This window comes from Ahaetulla prasina, chromosome 1 (assembly GCF_028640845.1).
Source record: "Ahaetulla prasina isolate Xishuangbanna chromosome 1, ASM2864084v1, whole genome shotgun sequence".
In the NCBI taxonomy this organism is placed as follows: Eukaryota; Metazoa; Chordata; class Lepidosauria; order Squamata; family Colubridae; genus Ahaetulla; species Ahaetulla prasina.
The window spans coordinates 29,967,023-29,989,776 of NC_080539.1; the positions used below are offsets into that span (position 1 = coordinate 29,967,023).

The window sequence follows — 22,754 nt, forward strand, 5'->3', positions numbered from 1 at the left end:
GTGTGTACATGTTTTATTTGATTAGATTATGGTTTATTGTGTTGTATGCTCTCAGCAAATTGATTAATTCAGTAATCTAGGTTAAATATTTTGTGACTACAGCCATTTTGTCATTTTATGGTGGGGAAATAAGAACATTTAAAATTGTAGGTAGGGGAGTGTTTATTGTTTGGTGATGGAAGGTAGAGATCCACATAGACCAATTGTATAGAGATCTTATGCTTAGTGTAGCACAACATCAATAGTTCAGAGAGTTTTACTGCCTTGGTCTGCCCTTGGGACTCCAGAATATTTCATCATAACAGCAGAACCAGTGAAACTTAAAACCTAAGGAAAAAGAAGAGAAAGTGAAAGAAATTTCATGCCTTTCAATCCCAAAGAGGCAGTACTCATAGGACTGAGACCGTTATGCCCCTGATGAACTCAAGTATTCTAGTCACGGAAACAGACTCTTAACTTCCAATTATTAATGAATAGTTTAGCTGCGCTCTCTCACTTGGATCTGTTTAGAGGACTTTTTGATGTTTTGTGCATAGATGTTTTCTTTTATAGTTATGTTTCAGAATAAGCCAGACTCCCTCTTAATTATGCCATTCTGATCATATTTTAAGAGCATGCCTTGAGAAAGCATACAACTGCTGACTCATTTTTCCACTGAGGTCTCCCATTCCTTCTAAGGGTTCATATCATGGAAGGAGACGCTCTATGCATGATCTTCTAAGGGCAGGGAAGATAGAAGGATGAAGAGAGTTATAAATGCTGTGTTTTCTCTCTAGGAAATGAACCATAGAAAAGAACATTCCACTGAATTCATCAAACCAAAGCAGAACCAGTGAAAGGAGCAGCAACCTTTCTACAGGACAAGCTACATATAGTGGTGTGTGTGTGTATGTTTCTGAATATAAAGGTGATCAGCTTCTGCTCTCTGCTTGAAATCACTCAATTTCAAAGACACTTGTACAATTTGGCTCTGTGTGTGGAATGCACTTCTTTGTTCCCAAGTGTCTGGGGCTCCATGGGACTATAAAAAGCACTGTTGTAAGATATGAAGTTTTTCTGAGGCTGCATTAAGCAGAAACATACAATGTGCCATGCTACAGGCTTTCCTCCTTGAGAAGAAACTATCTTGTCTCTTCCATTTGAGAGGACTGAAGATTAGTTGCAAACCTATCATCAATTTTCACATTATTTACCTGGGCGGGGGGTGGGTGTCTAGTCCCCTTCCAAGGCCATTACTACGTGGCAATCCCAGATGGGAACCTTAAGTTATTTTCTTGAAAAATGCAAGCAATCAATGAATACATTGTCCAGCCTGGGAACTGATAATTATGAATCAAGTGGTCAAAGTTTCCACATCTTAAGGAATTTTCCACATTAAGATATACTTGGGTGGAGAGCTGGAGCAAATGTCTACATGAGATTATAAATCAGTGTTGGAGTATGGATGTGTAGAGAATCTGGTTTAAGAATCATTTCCCCGATCTAGTATTGACAAGATATTCTGGAGTTAATTGGACAAGTTTAGAAACTGTCAATACTAGATTGAAAAGAGAGCTCTCGAGCTGGCAAAAGATCTGCCTCTATATGTATATGAGAGAATAACAGAAATTAAAGTGCAAATATATTTATAAAATTCTAAACGACATGAAATATTATTTGAAATATTACCATTTACCATATGTGCCCACCCAATTTTAAATTAGGATCAATAAGTTTTCCTCTTGATTCACTACTGCTTGAAAATCACAAGTCTACAGAAAGTGGTCTAAATCAGGGGTCTCCAACCTTGGCAACTTTAACTTTGGCAGCTTTGCTGGCTGGGAGATTCTGGGAGTTGAAGTCTGCCAGGCTTAAAGTTGCCAAGGTTGGAGACCCCTGGTCTAGATTGTTAGTAGTGATCCATTGTTCTTAGAAAAAGTACCTGTTTTGATTGTTTTGGTGTGAAATGAAGGCAGTTTTAAACAACTCCCAAGATTTTAGCAGGTTGCTATAGCTGATGTTTTGGTAATTGTATAATGTTTAAGCTACATCAATATTAAGGCACCAGAACTTGCAGCACTTACCAATTCACCCCCAAATGCTAAGGAACCTCAGACCTGGTTATTACTTGGATGGGAGACCACCAGCAGGAAATCCTAGGAACCTAGGCTACATTGGGAAGAACATTCTGGCAGAAGGCGGTGGCGAACCACTTCTGTAGTCATTAAACGTATTTTTTTCTTTTTTAAGGCTCCTTCCAACTACAAGTACTAAATGTCAGGTGCATGGTTTCCATGTTGAGATTCATCTTCTCCTTCACTGCAATGCCAAAAGACTGGTTCTGAAGTACAGACCAAAAGCTTTGTATCATGAGAACAATCTTTAATGAGGAAACATATGCACTGCAGGTGCTAAAACAGTCATTACAAGACTATTCCAACATGTAACAGGGCAGGGCTGGCTGCGTTCACAAGCCGAGTCCTCTATCGCGGTCCTGGGAGCTGAGGACTCCGTCACGCCTGGCCACCCAGCTTCATATATCTATGGGTACCAACTATTGAGGGAAAAGTGCACAAGGAACAGTTCACATTTCACGCTATTTCAGAGGGAGGCATTAATGGGCCGAGGGTGGGGAAAGGGAGGCTTCATGAGCCCCAACAGTCAGCCGGGTGGGAAGGTTAGCACCATCAGGTTGGGAGAGGATTGGAAGGAGGTTTCAGAGCACACGTGCTTCTCTCAAGATATCCTCTGGCTTGAAAGGCCAGTGAATAGTTCAGACAGGAAATCCCTCCATCCCTCAACATGGAGAGGAGAAACACTCTGTCTCACCGAGTATTAAAGGAATCCTTTATCCCCAAGCTCAGAGTAAAGAAGGTGTGAGTGGTTGGAGAAAGCGGATTCAGCCAACCCACACCAATGCCTTTCTGTTGACAGTGCTGATGGGAATAAACTTCTGCTCTGGTAGCTCTTCCTTTGCAAGATGAGGAGAAGAGGCACTAAAGGGACAGGGCAACTAGGTTCTGCTGCTCTTTCACCCTACCTCCAGGCAGTAGGGGCTAGGATTATGGTCAAGAGGCCGATACACTTGGGACAGGACAAGGCCTCTCCTTGGACAGAGACGTCTAAGAGATTGGGAATAGAAAAGCTTCAGGATATTCCAGTACTTTAAAAGAAAAAAAAAGCTACAAAGAATGAGCCATGAAGACAGTTGCTGTTTGATATAGGCCAATGGGAAGGGTAAGACAAAACTTCTTGGCTACTATCCTCCTCCCACTCTAACCGTAGACTGTATTGTCCTATAGGAGCCAACAGGACAGCTCTTTCTCCTATAACTGAGTGTGTGCCCAACGTTCATTTTTACTTGGGATACAGACGAAAGGGGTATCATTTGAACTTGGCCATCTTTTACACAGTCCTCTCGAGAGCTTTCAGTTGAAAATATGTAGCAAACCCAAACAAAGGGGTAGAAGCTCACAACTGTTAGCAACATTGTCCTATGAGACAACAGAGATAAAGGAGGTTTGTCTACCCTTGGGTAATTCTTGGCTGACTCTCTTCCCTTGCACAGTAAGTACAATGCCTGAATGGGGACCTCTGTCCTCCAACCCAGCTGAGCCCCACCCTAGCCTGGCCCACACACCTCCCCCCTTCTATCCTACTGCTAGCACACAAAGCACCTTTATTTCAGTATTTTTTTCCACGTGATGCACAAACAAGTCAAAATGTCACTTATCCAAAAACCCAACGTGCAAAACAGAAAGGAACCGGCACAGACAGGCCCCCTTGGCCCTGTCCCCTCCCCAGGGCCGCCCCCTCTTTCCCCACAGTACTTTGGGGGAGCTCCCACCTTCTCTAGGAACAAAGGCAGGTCCTCCCTCGGTGTATCACCCGGCACTTAGTGCAGCTGTGGGGTGAGGAGAGGGATAGGGCCCTGTTGTCTCATTCCCAGAGGGGAGCAGGTGGCTCCGCAGGGCACGGCATTGGGTGCAGGCAGCAGAGCGCTTGCCCGTGTCAGTGGCTCCGGTGAAAAGTGTGGCTGCCATGAGCTTGCAGGGTGTTGGTGGCAGCCAGGCAAGTGGGGGTGGAGATGGTGTCCTTAGTTGGGGGACAAGTCTGGAGGGCAGCTACCAAATGCCACTAGACCTGCCTCCGGGGGGAGCGAGAATCCGGGCCGAAGCTCGCTTTGGAACATGGTCATCGATTTGAGAACCTGTGGCAAAAAAAAGAGACAGAGAAGGTGCAGGGTCAAAAGCAAATTGGCAAGGAGAAACCACATCCTATTCACCCTGTTCCTCCAGGGCCGTTACAAAGACCAGGAGAAATATCACCTGCACTTATCTTTTAATTTTTATAAAATAATTTATTTGAAGTCATCTTCAGCAGAAAACAAAATAGGACATGTGTCAATGAAAGGATAGAGACGGTTGGCAGTCTTTCAGATTAGCTTTACACTGCAGATACTCCTTCCTGTGATCCATGAAGAGAGATTTCAAAGAGTTCCTTCACCTTATTATTAATAAAGTTTTATGAAAGTCCACAATTCTTGATTGTGGAATTTCCAGCACCCAGCTCTGTAGAGTAGAACCCATAGATTCCCCCTCCCCCAGTTTCATAAAAAGGGTATTGCAAGTACTATATATATGGTGTGATCTGGAATTGGAGGAACTCTTTGTGATTCTCTTCTCATGGTCAGATCATGCCCTGGTAACCATGGAATTTTCTGGCGCTGCTCTCCTGCTGTGGAGGGAGGAGCCATTAGAACAGTTCCTCCTTGCTGACTGATGGACCCAGAAAGGTTCCAGAGGGAGCCAGGGGTTGTCCTAGCAGTCTACTGCACTATGCAACTGAGACCTTAGAGCCGCTTGGAATGAGAAGGTGGTTTTGGCATGGATTGGATTGTGTACCCATGTGATCTCTCCTTCCCGTAGATCCCATTGCTCTCTGTGGTTTATGAAGGAGCTGAGGGAAATGAAATGAAAGAAGACAAGGCTAAAGAACCACTGCAGGACACTGAAGGATTAATTCAACCAAACAGGGATAAAAGCCTCTATTAAGGCCTATCTTGTGGTGGTAGGGGCAGTGAAACAAAATATTTCTCTGCCCTTATTGCGTTTGCAGATTGCCTTGTTTTGGGTGACCTGAACCCTTCTGGAAAAGGAGAACCCAGAGATTAATCTGCAAGGTTGGGTGAAGGAATTTTCAGAGCCTCTGTCAGACAAAATGGCTCAGATTCGTTCCCAGTTAGATACCAGCCTTGGTGCAGATCTGATGGAGATGCCCAGGGCACAGTCTTTCTTATTCTGGGAATAAAAATCCAGAATTGGGCCTGAGGAAGAGGACAAGGACATTTTAACTGCAAGTTCAGCCACTTGCTCACTCCTGCTGCATCTGCCCCTCCCATCCCCCCATCCCATTAGGTACAGCAGGGGGGGCTGCTGGTCCCATCTGCGAAAGAACTCCCATCAGATGGGTCCTGGAGCCTTTCCTGTTGCAGCACCTGCCTTCTGGAACACCATCTCTTCTGCGGTTAGATCCGGCCAACCCTTATGGCCTTACAGAAACCCCTCAAAATGGTTTTTTCCCAGCAAGCCTGGGGACCCACCCCTGGTATAGTGATCCTGCATGTTGTCTACATTTTATTGTTTGCATTTTTCCACTTGTGGTCTTGTTTTATCTGTGTTTATTGTTTTGATTGCTTTAATTGTTCTTAATTGTTTTAACTGGTGTGTAGAACGTTTTTAATTGTTGGTTTTATTGTACACCATCCAGAGTCATTTCATGTGAGATGGGCAGCCATATAAATTTGACAAATAAATAATATGGAAGAGAGAGAGATGCGCCGAAATCTAATGGGCACCATAAGCAGCATATTGCAAATAGTTAACTTGAACGTTTTATTTTGTATAAAGAACCAGAGGAAAGCCTGAACAGTGGCTATAGTCTAAGTGAAGATGAAGGATAAACCTATTTCTCTTTTCCGGCCTACCTAGGGACTACATCTTGGAAGCAATTTATATTTTGATTAAATATTAATAGGAAGTTTTTATGTAATAAAAATAGCAGCTTTAGAGAGGAGATTTTTGCCGGAATGTAACAGGAAATGAGAGAGCAATGTCTAAACAATATTAACTGTTATGAAAAAACCAAATAAGGTCAGATCTATTAAGAGCTTGGATAGGATTCCATCAAAAATCCCAAGCTTTTCAAAAATTGAAAACATTCTGGGGAAAAAACTAATATTTTTTACATAGTTAGCAAAGAAAGTACATAGATTTGTTCATGAAATCAGCAAAGGACTAAACTGGAATTGAGGGAGTCTTTAGTCTTTTAGCAAAAGGTGATGCAGAAGCAGTTTCTTCCGTTTGTGTAATTAGTATCGTGTGATGTACTCAGTTACTAGGCTTTCCGAGACATGGGTAAAATAAGACTGCAGCCGTAATGTTTGGCAAGATCCCTTTATAATGAGCACAAACCACATCTTTGCTTTCCATTACAGATTATAAATCCAGACTTGCCAGACTGGACCATCTGGCTTCCAAGGAGGATTGAAAGAAAGGGCTTTTCCCAAAGCTGATGCTATTCTGCCCTTCAGTGTCCACAGTTGGTGGCTGTGCTGACTTCACTTCAGCTACCTTTTTCCTTTGGACCTGGTAGGTGCATATGATCCAGCCAGAAATGTCAGTTCCACTTTGGTTGTTCTGTGCATACCAGAAGGGGAGAGCTGAAGTTGGCTCTTGGACAACCATCACTTTACAGAGCTATAGCCAGTAGCACTTATATACTACTCCATAGTGCTTTACAGCCCTCTCTAAAAGGTAAAGGTTCTCCTCGCACAAATGTGCTAGTCGTTCCCGACTCTAGGGGGCAGTGCTCATCTCCGTTTCAAACCCAAAGAACCAGCACTGTCCGAAGACATCTCCATGGTCATGTGTCTGGTATGACTAAACACCAAATGGAATGCTGTTACCTTCCCACCAAAGGTGGTCCCTATTTTTCTACTTGTATTTTTTACGTGCTTTCGAACTGCTAGGTTGGCAGAAGCTGGGACAAGTAATGGAAGCTCACCCTGTTACATAGCACTAGGGATTTGAACCGCTGAACTGATTGAGCAGTCGGGATCAAACTTCTGGCAGAGAGCAGTTAGCCTGCAATGCTGTGTTCTAACCATTGCACCACCATGGCTACTTATAACATTGGCATTATGTTTCCTGAAATTTTTGGCTGGATTCACATAATATATCAATCCTAAATTAGCAAAATTGATATCTTCGTGTAAGGTACTATGCTGCAACAAAATACATTTACAGCTGGTCCACACAACCTGTTAAGATTATAGCTGGATTTGTTGACTGGTGAATCCACAAATTCTTCAACCCCATTTTAGCTGCTGCTAGTGGACTATGCAAACATAGTCCACTAGCCTTGGAAGGTTGCTAAGAAATGCTTTATGCAAAGAAACATACAAAGCAACTTGCTATTTTAATGCCACCAAAATACTCCAACAGACTATTCTTTCTTAAGTTCTTGATTCAATCTCCCTACAGATAGTTGTAGTCAACTAATTTTATTTCTGTCCTTTCCTTTTTGACACATATCATCTTCCACCTGGTCTTCTAATCCTCCTTCTTGTCTCTTTTAGCCAATATACAGTAGAAGCCCCCCCACCCCACCCCATTCCACCCATGAAAAGCATCACACATTCTCTAAAAAAAAGTCAAGACGAGACTAGGAACAGGCAGTGCAGGCATCAAAGTAAATCAGAACAGGAAGTAGCTGTTTAGAAGCAAAGGCATGGAAGGATGAAGGGGGAGGGGGGAGCTCAGGACCAGATCCCAGTCCTAACAGGGAAGTCTGGTCCCATAGATAGGCTGTATAAAACCAGCCAATTCTTCTAAGGAAGGACTTAAAAAGTAGCCCTGTGAAGATGGGGAGCGAGGAGGAAGCAAATAATACATAAGGCAAAGACACAGAGGAGGAAGAGAGTAATGCTGGCAACCTGAGTCAGAGGAGCATGAAGGGTGGGCAGGATCTGCCATTTTGCTATCCACCCCAAGGAAGACTTGCTCCAGCCCCCTCCTTACCGGAAAGGCTGAAGCCGGACTCGTGGAGGTCCCTCATGCCCCCATGTCTTGTGGCCGGCCGAGTGGGGGTGTCTGCAAGTGGTGTCCCCGTCTCTTTTTTCCCAGCGTGCACAACCATGGCTACGTCCCCCAGATATGGGGTGCGGTCCACGCCTTTAAGCTTTAAGCTCTAATTAAAAAAAAAAATACACAAAATAAAAGTCAGCTTTGGCCCTCCCCAAAATACTATCTGTGGAAACTCATAATCTTTGGAGAGCCAGGCCTTAAGGAGTTAAGATGCCTAGTGTGAGAAATCCAGATTAATCTTTTGGAGTGGATGATGGATAAGACAAGTGTGAGCAAATGGCCCAGCCAGGCCCTCTTTGGCTGGATGAACATTAGAAGCCAGCTGCCTTTGGCCAGAATCTGACTTAGTCAGCTGGATCTTGCACATGCCCGATAGTTTTGGGATGGGTTTCACTTGGAGAGGAAATACTGCTGAGTTGCAGGAAATAAGCACTACCATGATGGCAGGATCTATGCTAGCTTCCTCCGGAAATATTTTTTTTCTTTAAGATCCCTCACTTTTACCTTGGTTTTATTTTATTTTTAATTATGGCGAAAATTTATATGGCTGCCCAATTCACAGTACTTCAGGCAGCTTATAGAAGTACAAAGTTAATTAAAGCCCATCCCTCTGGTGATAGCAACCACTTGACAATAATTATTCTCCAAAATAAACACTTCTTATTCCCAATGTATCTCTCCTTACTTCCTCTTCCCTTGAAATAGTCCCCTAGCTGATCCCACTCCCTGTTTCCATATCTGTATTTCTCTTTCTTCCTGCCTCCCCTCTTCCCATATGCAATATTTGATTTTTCCTTATAAAATTAAAGCTAATTTTATGTGGTGGAAAAATTGGTGACCAGGAAGATGAAGGCTGACAGTTCCCTCTCTTTTCCCTCCCTGTGATCATATTAAGTTTGTTCTCCATTGCACAGCCTCATTCTTTGGATTCCTTCACTGCATTTCAGAACAGGCAGTGGCTTTTAGCTCTGTGTTTGAAGGAGTAGAACAGGGCTGTCAAAGTCGCAGGCCGTGGGCCGGATGCATCACACACTGGCCATGCCCACACCCGGTTTAGCGAAGAGGGGAAAAAAGCCCCTATATGTTACAGGACGCTGCCATGATGATGTGAGTTTGACACCCCTGGAGTAGAACCACAGGGCACAGAACTCTGCCCCCTCACCTGGGCAATCTGAGAGGTTTCAGAAAATCTAATCATAGTTAGAATCTTATTTCCATCTTATTTCAATAAATAATGATATTGGAACCAAGGGGCACCACACCAATCATGCCCATCTACCCTCTGATCTTCTGGGGATGTAAATCATCCCTCCCGGTGAAATCTCTTCCTCCTCTTGAGTCCTCCTGCTGCTTAGCAAGTACCTAGTGAATTCCTATCAACTCACTAACATTAAATTTTAACATTAAACATTAAAATTTGGTCATGGCTAATTTTCTTTTTGTAGGAAGACGACTATAATTTTATTTTTTAAAATCCCTTGAGGTCACTTTCTGCAGCTGTTCAGAAAATGAAAAACTCCAGTGGGATGCATACAAACTTGTCCCTCCAAATGGTTGTTTCCACCCCCATTTTCCTGAAATCAATTGCTGTTCCAGAAACTAATATCCATACTACTTCTCTAAACAGAACCCTCCTCATTGTGGAGAACTTGCTCTGCTCAACCACCTCCGCTTTCCCCAAAACCATTCCTACTTTCCTTAGCAGCAGGAAGTGCTTTGGGTTCTGTCGAATAATTCACAGATGATTTAGCCACTACTGTGTTATGGATTGTAATGTGTAATGTTTATGTGTTATGGATTATTACCAGTGTTAGGGGCAACATGCCTCCAAGAAGCATTTGTTGGGGAACATGATCCAGTAGATGTAACTGTAGTCATGTACTGTTGTCACCAGGGGTGGGATTCAGCCGGTTCAGACTGGTTCAGGTGAACTGGATGTTAATTTTACATCTAGTTCGCTGAACTGGTAGTTGCAAGGACTGACTGGCCCTGCCCCTCCCAGGAATCTCCATGTGGCCCGTTTTGGATGCCAGGTAAGTTCAGCACCCTAGCGTTGGCTTTGGGAGGGCAAAAAACAGGCCTCCTGGAAGTTCTGGAAGTCTGGAAATGGGCCTGTTTCCGGCCTTCGGAGAGCCTCCAGAGCCCGGGAGAGGCCATTTAACCCTCCTGGAGGCTCGAGCAAACCTGGGAAGGGCAAAAAACGGACCTCCCAAAAGTTCCTCCTTCTGGTGCAGGAGGCTGAGTAGGCCACGCCCACCCAGCAACAGGGCAGAGAACCGGTTGCTAAAATTTTTGAATCCCACCCCTGGTTGTGGCCCCCTTGAAGTTACTCAATTGGCTGCTGTGGGAAACCGGATGTTGGACATATAAACTTTTGGCCTAATCCTTGTGTACTTACTGGTCTTTGGCCATGATTCTTTAGCATTAAAAAAATGCATTTTTATTAGCAATTATATTGCTCCATCACTATGCCTTTACTCTACATATATGGCCTTGTTTTGCAACCCTTACCTCATTTTCTATTACAACTGTTCACTATGCTAAGGAGATAACTGTCCTCAGATCATTTTTGTAATGACATTTTTATTCACCGGGCACTTTTCTGCCCCAACTTTTCATACTGTTGCTCTTCTGTCATGCTGAGTGACTGATTTGCTACCATACAGTGTGAACTTATGGAAAAGGGATAAGCAGTACAGTGAAATCCCTCCCAACCCCACTTAGTCACATGTCTTCTGCCTGCCTGTTTGCTTGTCCCTTTTGGTACCTTTTCTCGCTGTACCAGTTTCTTGTACACAGAGTCTGGAAAGGAGCGGAGAGGGCAGAACTTCCCGGTGCCTTCAGCACACATAAAGACTCCATTCTCGTAGACGACACGCCCGTGGCTTATAGTAACCAGTGGTACCCCATGGCAGCGCATGTTCTCATACAGGTTCACATCACCACCCTGGACTTGGGTACTGGCTGAGATGGTCCTAGGAAAGAGCAAAGAGCAGTGAGATCGGCAGGTAACTGACTCTACTATCTTAGCACTGACAGCATCTGGTCTGTTCCATTTCTAGACTCTCCTAACTCAAAAGAAAGGGAAGGCTGTTGATTAACCCTAGTTGTTTTCAAAGCATGAGGGTAGAACCACTCCAATGCTTAACAATTATAAATCAACGAACAAAGTCAAAATGAGGCCAAAGGGAATTCAAATAAAAGGTAACAACTGATCCCAATAATTTTCTGGAAACTTCTTTCTCCTTTCTAATTTTCCAAAACTCACACAATCTAAATTGTTAAAAGATGTAACACTGTTCCCATCATCTTTAATATCAGGAGGAACATAAAAAAAAGGGGGGGACGCATTGCGGACGCCCAAGTCAACTTCCTCTCTTCTCTCAAATACTTAATCAGAGAGTGAGGGCAGGAAAGCTTGGGAAAAAGAGTTTATTTATAAAATGTGTATATATCATATTTTTATTGTGCTTTATGGAAAGGAGAATCATGAAGCAGGACATATTTGAAAGGCTCTCTGAACAAAGATATTCTAAGTGTGACATTCTGTTTAAGACCTTACTAATGTATCTCTTAAGCATGTGCTTTCTGACAAAGGTGAGATCTTTGCAACAGATCTATGTATTGGAGAAAGGTGCAGGATGAAACTACAGGTAAATAAATAGAACTAATTTTTTGGTCAAAGAAGTAGAAGCCTCGCTTCGTTTCTTAAAAACCACTGAAAAATCTGAGACGATTCTTACTTAATATAAACTTGCTGGTTTCAGGAAGTTCAGGGAACCAAATCAGATCTTCCTTTGTATTGACTTAAACATCTGGTGAATTTCAAGGGGTCAACGTTTAACACCATTTGTCCAGAGAACTTATAAATGAGAAAGTGGCTATGCCTATACAACATGTTTAATCAGTTCAGTTGAAAACTTAGATGGTTTAGCTAGCTTTTTAACACGACTTATTAGATCTTTAAAAGACACTAGATCAGGATATTCTTATTATGATGTTATAGAAGAATATCTAGATATTATTATTTTGCTTTAATTCCTTAATTAGCTGTATTTTCTATATAGAGTTTACTTCCAATATGATTGAACTGAATAGTTCTTTTTTTATTCACGGTCCTTAAATTTAGATCATACTGACCGCTGCAAATTTAGAATAAAGGTCCACCAGATGATATAAGAGGACTTAAGTCTAAATAAATATGACACTTGCAGCTTAATCCTATTATTTACTCTTGTTAAGATTTATTTTGCTTTCTTTAATAATATTTATTGATTTTATTCTCATAAAAGCCATTGTGTACATCTTAATTTAAGGAGAGAAAGGTGTAACAAATAAATAGATAAGAAAATGCAGTATCTTCCTGGAAAAAATAGTCAGCAATTCTGTCCAATGGAGTACCTCAAAGAAGAAACTTCATTTAATGGCTCCCTAATCTAGCATCATCATTAATCTAGTCTGACAGTTTTCTGTGTTTTGCAAATAAGCAGCCTGGTCTAACCTATTGAAACATCATCCTTGACACTGGACTAATTCATGTGGAAGAATCACAGGTTTATGGCTTTATTTTGACTGTTAGTGGAATATGGATTAAAATTCCATCCTATCTGCAGCTAGGTCCTAGAAACATTAAATAGATTAAACTACTTAGGGATTATTTTAGAATAAGAGATGATATACAAAAGTTTTTAGTAAAATAGTTTTAAATTGATGCCACATAGTCAATAGTCTTTTGCTGTGCCAGTCCCCTGTCCTATTGATTGGGGAATCCTCTTGTCTAGTGATTAGATTGACATAGGATTGGTTTTTGCATTCCCCATAGAAGCTCTAACTCAAATATTTATGGTCTTACCTTAATGCTAAGCTACAAGGTTGCTTTGAGGGTAAATATTCTGCCCACAGGTTCTGCCTTGGAGGGGATCAGGGTAGCAATTTTTTTCTGTGGCTTTATGGTTTTGTTATCTAGCATACTAAGTTCCTGTGCTCACATGACAATATGATGTGGTAATTAACGTGTTGGATTGGCATTGGTTAGATCCAGGTTTTAGTCCATTCTCAGCCCAGTCACTTCTTTTTCCAGCTAAACCTACCTCACAAGATTGTTGTTGTGGGGAGGGGGGAAATCAGGGGATGGAGCATTATGCATGCCACCTTGAATTCTTGAACGAAAAGTGGGTTAATGAAATTATGGACAGTTTGATCATTCAATCAATATTTAGATACTGTGGTTAATATCCTCTCTCCCAACACCTTACATGGCAGTTAGAAGGACTAGCACATGTTCCCAACTACCTATCCATTCATAGCATTGGATATTTCCAGTGGTATAAACAGAGTTAAGTCAGGAGTTGCAGCCATCTTGGGGTCAACCTGAATTTTCACTGTTTAAAAAAATCAAACCTGACTGTGGCTTGCTCCAAGGCAACATCTCCCCATACAGCAATCTAAACATCTTATCCTGCACAATGGATTAAAGCTAGTGAGATAGGAAACAGGGTAAACATGGCAGACAACCTGATTTCCCTAGCCATCCTCTGCACATCTAAAAACTCTCAAAGTTGAGAAACACTGAATTAGAGGGACAGCAAATAGCCATCAAACCTCTCTTTTTCTCCATCCAACAGTCATCCAGACTCCTTGATCTGGCAGCCCTAAACCTGCTGGTGCTATCCATTGGCAAAAGAGTGCTCTGAGTCCTCCCTGCTGCCATTCCTCCCTGAAAGTGGTTTTTGGGTATAAGCCTTGGCATCAGAACCAATCCTAGGGGCTTCTCTAATTATTAATGTTGGGATGTCTCGCATCTGAAATTTGCACAGACATTTCTTGTTAGGACTCTGGCTATTCCTCTCTTCCCAATCCCATCTTTCCCAGTGCTTACTTGGTGGCCTCAGGGTCCCACACAACTACGTCTGCATCGGCTCCAGGAATGATGCGGCCCTTGCGAGGGTACAGGTTGTAGATCTTGGCAGCATTAGAGCTGGTGATTGCAACAAAACGGTTCTCATCCATCTTGCCCCCTACCTGCAAAGGAGCAGAGTCAGAAGATTCAGTTCCTGCTCAGGATGAGTTTTAGAGTTATAGAGTGGTGGTGTTAAGTCTCGACGGGGGGGGGAAGGAAAATTGGGTTGCAGGCACAGAGTATCTTTACAAGTCATCGCCATATACCAGTAGGAACGGGGGTTAAATGCTAGCGGTTTGCACCGGTTCAGACGAACCAGTAGTGATAAAAAGTACCGGTTCGGGCGAAAAGTAAAAAAAAAGCTACTGGTTGGTCCAAACCAGTATTTCCGACAATCAGCTGTGCCATGTGATTTATATTCACTAGAAAGCAAGAAATCCTGCTTTCTGGCAAATCTAAGTCGCATGGCATAGCTGTTCCCCTCTCACTGTTCTACTTACCTTGTTAAGACTTCTTTTTCTGCACAAAGCACGCATTTGGCAAAGACTTGTGTATGTGCATGCGTGCAGCGTGCGTTTGGTGTGCACTCTGCATGCATGCGCACGCAGCCTGCTTTTGGGCAGCACATATATGCCGGACACCATGCATGCGCAAGCAATGAACTAGTGGCAATCTCTGGAGGATTTCACCCCTGGGTAGGAACAACAACTGTCTGCTATTTCCTGCTTACTCTCTTATATGAACCATCGCTTATTGCTCAATTGTTCATTTGCGGTTTAGTTTTTCCTCAAATGCTTTGTTCTTTTCTTTTCTTTTACTAAGGCTCAGCTTTTAATTTGGATGATAAAATGATAGGCAAGTGTGCAAGTATAGGGCTACAGAAACCATTCAGTTGCCTCAGACTGTGAGATGGATGGCAAATCAATTTAATAATAGTAATAATAGTTACAGGGGACTGCCTTTTCATGAAGATTGTGACCAAAGGACAGATTTGAAAATATCAACCTGACAGCCGTTGTTCTTATGCCCATTGGGGACAAATGGCTTTGAAAACTATGCTTGTGATAGAAAGCAGGAAGCTATAGAAGAATGGCATAGAAACACTAGGTAGAATAGAATAGAATAGAATAGAATAGAATAGAATAGAATAGAATTGAATTGAATTGAATTGAATTGAATTGAATTTTTTATTGGCCAAGTTGATTGGACACACAAGGAATTTATCTTGGTGAATACACTCTCGGAGTACATAAAAGTAAAGATACGTTTGTCAAGAATCATGGTACAACACTTAATGAAACAGTCAGTATAAATCTTAAGGATACCAGCAGCAAGGTTACAGCCATACAGTCATAAGTAGGAGGAGATGGGTGATAGGAATGAAGAGAAGATTAATAGTAAACTTAGTAACTAGTTTGACAGTGTTGAGGGAATTATTTGTTTAGCAGAGTGATGGCGTTTAGGTAGGATTCTGCTATACTATAAGATGAAAAATAGCAATTATTTATTGAATGCATTTGGAATCAGCCAAAATACTCTTGGGTGATTGTCAATAAAAGAAAATAATTCTTTTCTTTAATAATAAAATACAAAGAGTATAGTGGTTGCAATGTACAATTTGGACCACAGAGCTCCCTTTTAATTTTTGGACCAATCACTTTTTTCAGCTTGACTACTTCTCAGGTTTGTATTGAAAAAATTGAAAAGAACGACTTATATAAGCCACTTAAGAGAAAAGGCAGAATATCAGTGAATGAATGAATGAATGAAAATATAAACAAAAGCAGTAACAAATACATCTAGTGTTAGGTTCGGGGAGTAACGAGGCTGGAGACCAGGGTAGTGACAACAGCTCTTTAATATAGGGTGAACCCAGCGACAGGCTGGGGGAAAAACCTCTCCTTTTATACAGTTCTGCTGGAGGCTTCGTCCAATCAGCAACGTGCTGATTTCCCGCTCAAATATTTAAAGGCACAACTGTTAATACATAACACTCCTCCCCTCCCAGAAAACACTTGGTCTTATTTACATATTTATTTACATGTTATTTTTCGACGTAGTCACGCAAATAACCTGGGCGTCTCCTAGTTCTTTCTGACCTGCGCGGTTCAGTTCTGGGTGGTGTTTCGAGCTGGTCGGAGGGCTGTTTTCTCCTCCCAGCTCTTTCTCTGGGCCATCGGGCTCTGGATTATTGGCCGACTCTTTTCTTGGCCATCCGCCTTGGATTAATTTTGGAATTTTCCTTGCTGTTTCCCTCGGGGACCTGATGGCGTCGCTGGAACTCTGGGACCTCAGCTAAGTCTTGCGCCCCCGGTCATTGTCAGCTGTGGATTCAAAGTGGTATTGGTCATTACCTGTCTCTGTTGGTTGGTTTGGTCAGTTATTCGTTTCCTTAACTGATCTATGTGGCGCCGCCACATTCGGTTGTCTGGTAGCTCTACCACATACGATTTTGGCCCTGTTACTTTTGTTACGTGTCCTGCGAGCCAACTAGGGCCGTCCCCATAGTTTCGGGCCCACACCGGTCGCCTATGCTCATTTCCTTGTCTTTTCTAGCTCCCCTTGTAACCCTCGGGTGTGTAATGGGGTTCAAACGGTCAAGTGGGCACCGGAGTTTCGTCCCATTAGCAATTCGGCTGGGCTTTTCCCAGTGGCTGTGCTTGGGGTTCTGTGCTGGACGGCTAGGAAAAAGTCTATTTTGTTTGCCAGTCACCTGGCTTGAGCCTGGACAATGCCTCCTTAGCGCCCGGACGGAACGCCTGCAAGGCCATTCGACGCAGGGTGGAAAGGTGCAGAGAGGGCATGTCGGATGCCTTCCTCTGCCAGGTATTCTTCAAACTGGGCTGCCGTGAATTGGGGCCCATTGTCGGACACCAGAGTGTCCGGCAACCCGTGAGTTGCGAATAGGTGGCGAGGGTTGCGATTACTGCTTCGGCTGTGGTGGACTTCATAAGTATGATCTCTAACCATTTGGAAAATGCGTCCACCACCACTAGGAACGTTTGGCCGTGAAAGGGGCCAGCAAAGTCAATGTGGATTCTTGACCAAGGCCCTTGGGGCTTTTCCCATTCTCTGACTGGGGCTGTTGGGGTAGCGGTCTGGACTCTTGGCAAGCTTGGCATTTCCCTACCCTCTCAGCAATCTCTGCGTCCATGAGTGGCCACCATACATAGCTTCTAGCTAACCCTTCATCCTTACGATGCCTGGGTGACCCTCGTGGAGGAGGTCCAATACCTTGCCCTTAACTTAACAGGAATTATTACACGATCACCCCATAACAGGCACCCCTTGAGCCGAGAGCTCATCACGTTTCTTAACAAATTCTTTGAACTGCCGCGCGCAGCGGCCACCCTCTCTGTACCCAACCGAGTACAGTCCTTAACACAATGTCGGTATGATGCCCGAGCCACTTCCTTTGATGTGACTGGGCCAGAGTCCAACGAGTCAATAAGGAGGATGGGTGTCCCGGAGTGGGGTCTTCGGTCGCCCCTGGCAGTGGGCATCGGCTCAACGCGCCTGCATGCCCCACTTCTTTCCCGGTCGATGCTGCAGCTTGTATGAGTAAGCGGCTAAAAATATAGTCCATCGAGTCAAGCGTGGCGAAAGTGCCACAGGCGTTGGCGGTCGCCAGCCAGTAATCCCAGTAACGGTCTGTGGTCAGTCACGATTTCAAAATTCCGCCCAAAGACATACTCATGGAATTTTTGACCCTGATACAATGGCTAATGCTTCTTTGTCTAATTGGCTGTAGTTCCTCTCTGGGGAGGACATCGTTCTAGAGTAGAACGCTATAGGGGCTTCTGTGCCGCTTTGAAGTCTATGGCTGAGTACAGCCCCACCCCATAAGGGACGATCGCAAACCAGCACTAGGGTAGTGAGTCGTGATATTGGATGAGCAGGCTATCACTTGAGAGCAGGTTCTTTACTGCTTCAAAAGCCCTATTTTCTGACTTTCCCCAAGACCAAACAGTATTTTTCCCTAAGAGCCTATGCAGCGGTTCCGCAACGGTTGCTTTGTTCTTCAAAAAGACCGCGTAAAAATTAACCAATCCCAGGAATGCCTGCAGCTCTGCTTTGTTTTTGGGCGCTGGAGCCTTCCTAATTGCCTTAACCTTGCTCTCAGTAGGGTGAATTCCTTTCTTGTCTATCCGGTAGCCCAAGAAATCGACCGATTCGACCCCTATCTGACATTTATTTGTCTTGACTTTTAATCCGGCTGTCCGGAAAATGCTCAAGACCTTTCTTAACCGCTCCCCCAATTCCTCCATGTTTTCCCCTGAAATTAGGACATCATCGAAGTAGGGAACTACCCCTGGGAGCCCTTGCAGTAGTCGTTCCATCAGGTTTTGGAACAGCCCTGGTGCCACACTAACCCCAAATTGCAATCGGGTGCACTTGAATGCCCCCCTGTGCGTCACAATCGTTTGGGCTTCGGCTGTGCGGGCGTCTACTGGCAGTTGTTGGTAGGCTTGGGCCAAGTCTAACTTTGCAAAGACTTGCCCTTGCCCCAAGGAGTGCAATAAATGTTGCACCACGGAACCGGCACGCGCTTTTCTGTAAGGCTTTGTTAAGCGTCGCCTTGTAGTCAGCGCAAATTCTAATTGACCCGTCCGATTTGATGGGGTGACGATTGGCGTCTCCCACTTTGCGTGATCGACTGGCACCAAAACCCCTGATTTATGAGCTTGTCCAGCTCCTTATCAATTTTGGTTTTAGGGCAAAGGACTCTCCTCGCCTTAAGCCTAATGGGGCTACCTGGGGTCTAAGTTGAAGGAAATAGGGGTCCCCTTGTACTTGCCCAGGCAGTCCTTGAAGACATCTTGAACTCGTTAAAGAGAATGTCTTTCAAATTGCAGTCACTTCTGTAGATGCCAGTCACTCCCATGCCCAGGGCACGAAACCAGTCTAGTCCCAACAGACTGGGCAGAGTTCCTTCGACGATCGTGATGGGCAGGGTCTTTTGTGAGGGCCGTACTCGACTCGGACGGAGGTGGTCCCTCGAACAGGGATGCGATTCCCTGGTAGTCGTGCACTCGTAGCCGCTGTGCTTGCAGATGGCGCTTGACGGACGGCAGCGACTTCGCCAGGGTGTCCCAGGACATGATGGTGATCGCTGATCCCGTGTCCACTTCAAGCCTGCACCGTACTCCCTCGATCTTGGGCTTTGTGAAAATCTTCTTTCCACTTTGGTTGAGGCGGCCTATAATGACAGTCGTTTGGTTAGACTTCGCCTTTCTTGTTTGAACCAATCGCGGGCCGCCTTTCCGGTTCCAGCGTTTTGATTGGCCGATTTGAATTTTCGGCGGAAGGTTGGGCCGCTCTGCAAACCTGAGCTAAGTGTCCTTTCTTCCCACACCGCCGGCATGTTGCGTCTTTAAACCTGCAGCGTTGGCGCTGATGCTGCCCTCCGCAGCTTCCGCACTCGCCACGGTCCTCAGTGTCGCGTTTCGGTCCGGCAGACCCTTCCTCATCCTCGCCTCACCTTCGGATTCGGACTGAATCTCCTCCTGGTGTACTGGCGTTGGCTTTGCGCCGCCTTGGATTGAAGAGGCTTTTGCAGAGTCTCTGCTGCTTTAGTAGACATTTCGTGCTCTGGCCTCGTCCAGAGCGGTGGCTAGTGTCAGGTTGCTCCTGGCTAGCAGTCGCCGCCGTGGCGGATGTCCTTGACCCCTCGGATGAGTTGCTCGAGTAGCACTTCGTCTAAGTCTCGGTATCCGCAGTCCTTGGGCGCTCTTCTTAAAGCGGCCATGTAGTCACCGATGGACTCGCCTCCATCTGTCTACGTTCTCAATTCAAACCGCTGCACGTATTTGGACGGCGTCGGTGCGAAATGGTTCTTCAGCAAAGTCTGCAGAGTCGGCCATGATACCGATTGTATCGGCGTTGGCTCTGCCAGGGCTTCCGCAATCTCGATTACCTCCGGCCCGCAATGGCTTAGGAAGTAAGCCCGCTTGCGGTTATCAGGGATCCCCTGTAGTTCGTTGGCTTCTAGAAAGCTTTCGAAACGGGTCATATATGTTCCCCATTTCTCCTTGCCCGGGTTGTACGGTGCGGGTGGCGTGTTTGCCATTTCCGCGTTTCTGCCCTGAGTTTGCTGGGTTCGGGACTAGCGTGCTTCAGCTCGGTTCTGGTTCTCCTTAGCCTCGAGATCCCACCTTCGTCGCCAATGTTAGGTTCGGGGAGTAACGAGGCTGGAGACCAGGGTAGTGACAACAGCTCTTTAATATAGGGTGAACCCAGCGACAGGCTGGGGGAAAAACCTCTCCTTTTATACAGTTCTGCTGGAGGCTTCGTCCAATCAGCAACGTGCTGATTTCCCGCCCAAATATTTAAAGGCACAACTGTTAATACATAACATCTAGTAGCAAAAAAAATCCAATAATAAACACTCAAAATAGCACTATCATTCTTAATAGGTGTTAGCATGTATTCATACTTAAAATTATTTTTATCAACTTTCAGTAATGTATGAAAGCACCTTAGACACATAGAAGATACCTTTTTCATATGGTAATTGGCTGCCTTCTCAACTAACAGAAAGAAAAGAAAGCAATGTAATTATCCTGTACAGGCTTCTTTTGAAAACAGAGAATTTCCTTGGGAAACCGAAGCACAAGATAACAGCACCTGATTATTCTTCATTTCCTGGAGTCACTCCCATTCACAACTTAGTGTATTTTTTCCCCTTTAAATTAGAGAACCGGAATTTAGCAATTGCTTGCTCTATTTACAAAGCAACTTATCTGCTCTAAAAAGTGAAGCAAGGGGAGCTTGCCAACTGAGAGCCACTGGGAGGAATATATTATCAAGATAAAAATGGAGGGTGAGCATTAAATGTATGTGTGTAGCTGCAACTAAGAGAGGGAGAATGGAGTAAGAAACAATTTCAGGAAGCATAGAAAGAGAGGGAGAGTCATTTGAGCAACACAAATCAGATCTGGAGAATTTCCAGAAAAGGAATGAAATGAGGACCGTAAGGGGCGTGCATAAGCGCACAAACGTGCCTACCGTTCCTGTCCTATTGTTTTTCTTTTCTTCTTCCTATATATATATATATATATATATATGTCTTTGGTTGTTCGGGTTTTCTCCCGTGTAAAATTGGAAGTGTCTTGACGAATCTCGTTAAATCATCTTCAGGCTTCAGCGTGCTTCTGGGAGCAATGTGTGATCGCAGCTGTTTGCTCCCAGAAGCATGAAGCTGAAGCCTGAAGATGACGAATGAGACTTCGAAACATCGCCAAGACACTTCCAATTTTACACGGAGAAAACCCAACAACCAAAGACCTATATACAAACACCCGTGAAAACCTCAGAAAACAAATATATATATATATAAATTAAATTATAAATTAAATTAAATTATATATTTATATATATAAATATATATATATAAATTAAAAAGGAAGAAACAGCTGCAGTCACACATTGCTCCCAGAAGCATGAAGCTGAAGCCTGAAGATGACGAATGAGACTTCGTCAAACATCGCCAAGACACTTCCAATTTTACGGGAGAAAACCCGAATAACCAAAGAGATATATATATAGATATATATATATATATATATATATATATATATATATATATATATATATATATATATATATATATATATATATATATATGCTTATACCTTTATATACTATATAACCTTTCTGTATGATACTTACATATATTGCTGTGACAAAATAAAATAAAAAAATAATAAATAAATAAATAAATAAATAAAAAGCCATATAGACTCTTAAGAGAACCTGTGTCTGCAAAAACCTAACAAATTTCTTAGATTTGTAACAAATAGTTCAACTTTTCTCCTTGAGGATTCTTGGCCTCCAGAACATTTCACTTCCAGTTCTATAAGGAAGAAGATATATTGCAAGTTAACTGTCATAGATCGTAAAGATTACCATAGAACCACAAAATATGCTGTGATTTTTGAAAATGTGAAGTCCTAGGAAAGTGTATTCACATGATGTTCCAAAGGCTACAGTTCAGCTTCAGAGATGCTTTCTATAGATGACACTCCACAATAAGAGTACCACAACCAAAATGGCTCTCTTTCACACCTCGGGTAACTGCATCTCTTTGGGATAAGCCACTCAGAAAGGTCCTTTGAAAATGAGCTTGAGTTGATAAGCAATGACAAGACTGTGAAACCGAAACAGTGGATTGTAACAAGATAAATCATCAACCTCACAATCCAACCTTCTCCCACATGATAACCAAAAAGGCTATGGCTACTCTGAGCTGAAGGAGGGCTGTTTTGCTCATTGAAAAGCTTGCAAGCCGCAACTGTGCCTCAGAGCTTTTCCAATTTGTTGTGACTTCTATGTCACAACTATCGCTGGCTCTGAGAATTCATATCTCAACTGTAGTTACCTAGAGGCTGAGTATTTGAATAGAAAGAAGAGCAAAGAAATTACAAAAAGGTGGAACTGCTTCCTCAATACAGTATCACGAAAACGGATATTGGGAAATTCAATACAAAAAAACAACAACACCAGTGTTCTCTCAATGTTAAAAATGGATCAAAGGAGGTACAGATAACTATTGTACAGATCAGTTAGTTTAATTTTTCCCCCTGATAACAGATAAGAGATCCAGAAGACCAAGTCCTGATGAACAAAATCAGCACAGCTTTTGAGAAGCTAACTCTTACTACAGCTAGATTTCTTTCGGCATATATCAGTAAGTAAATAGATTGGAGCAAACTGATAAGATATTACAT

At 43.4% G+C, this 22,754-nt stretch overlaps 1 protein-coding gene across 1 annotated transcript in view; it reads right to left on the bottom strand.

Annotated features, from left to right (window-relative positions):
• Window positions 1–3,871: 3,871 nt before the first annotated feature.
• The window catches only part of DPYSL5 (dihydropyrimidinase like 5), a 46,097-nt gene continuing 27,214 nt past the window's right edge, over window positions 3,872–22,754 (bottom strand). The window contains exons 9-12 of the mRNA XM_058162166.1: window positions 14,005–14,147; window positions 10,894–11,101; window positions 8,061–8,229; window positions 3,872–4,189 (exon numbers count right to left, since the gene is read on the bottom strand). Coding sequence (XP_058018149.1) covers window positions 4,104–4,189; window positions 8,061–8,229; window positions 10,894–11,101; window positions 14,005–14,147 — 606 coding nt within the window. The 3' untranslated portion in view covers window positions 3,872–4,103. The remainder of the gene's footprint in view (window positions 4,190–8,060; window positions 8,230–10,893; window positions 11,102–14,004; window positions 14,148–22,754) is intronic.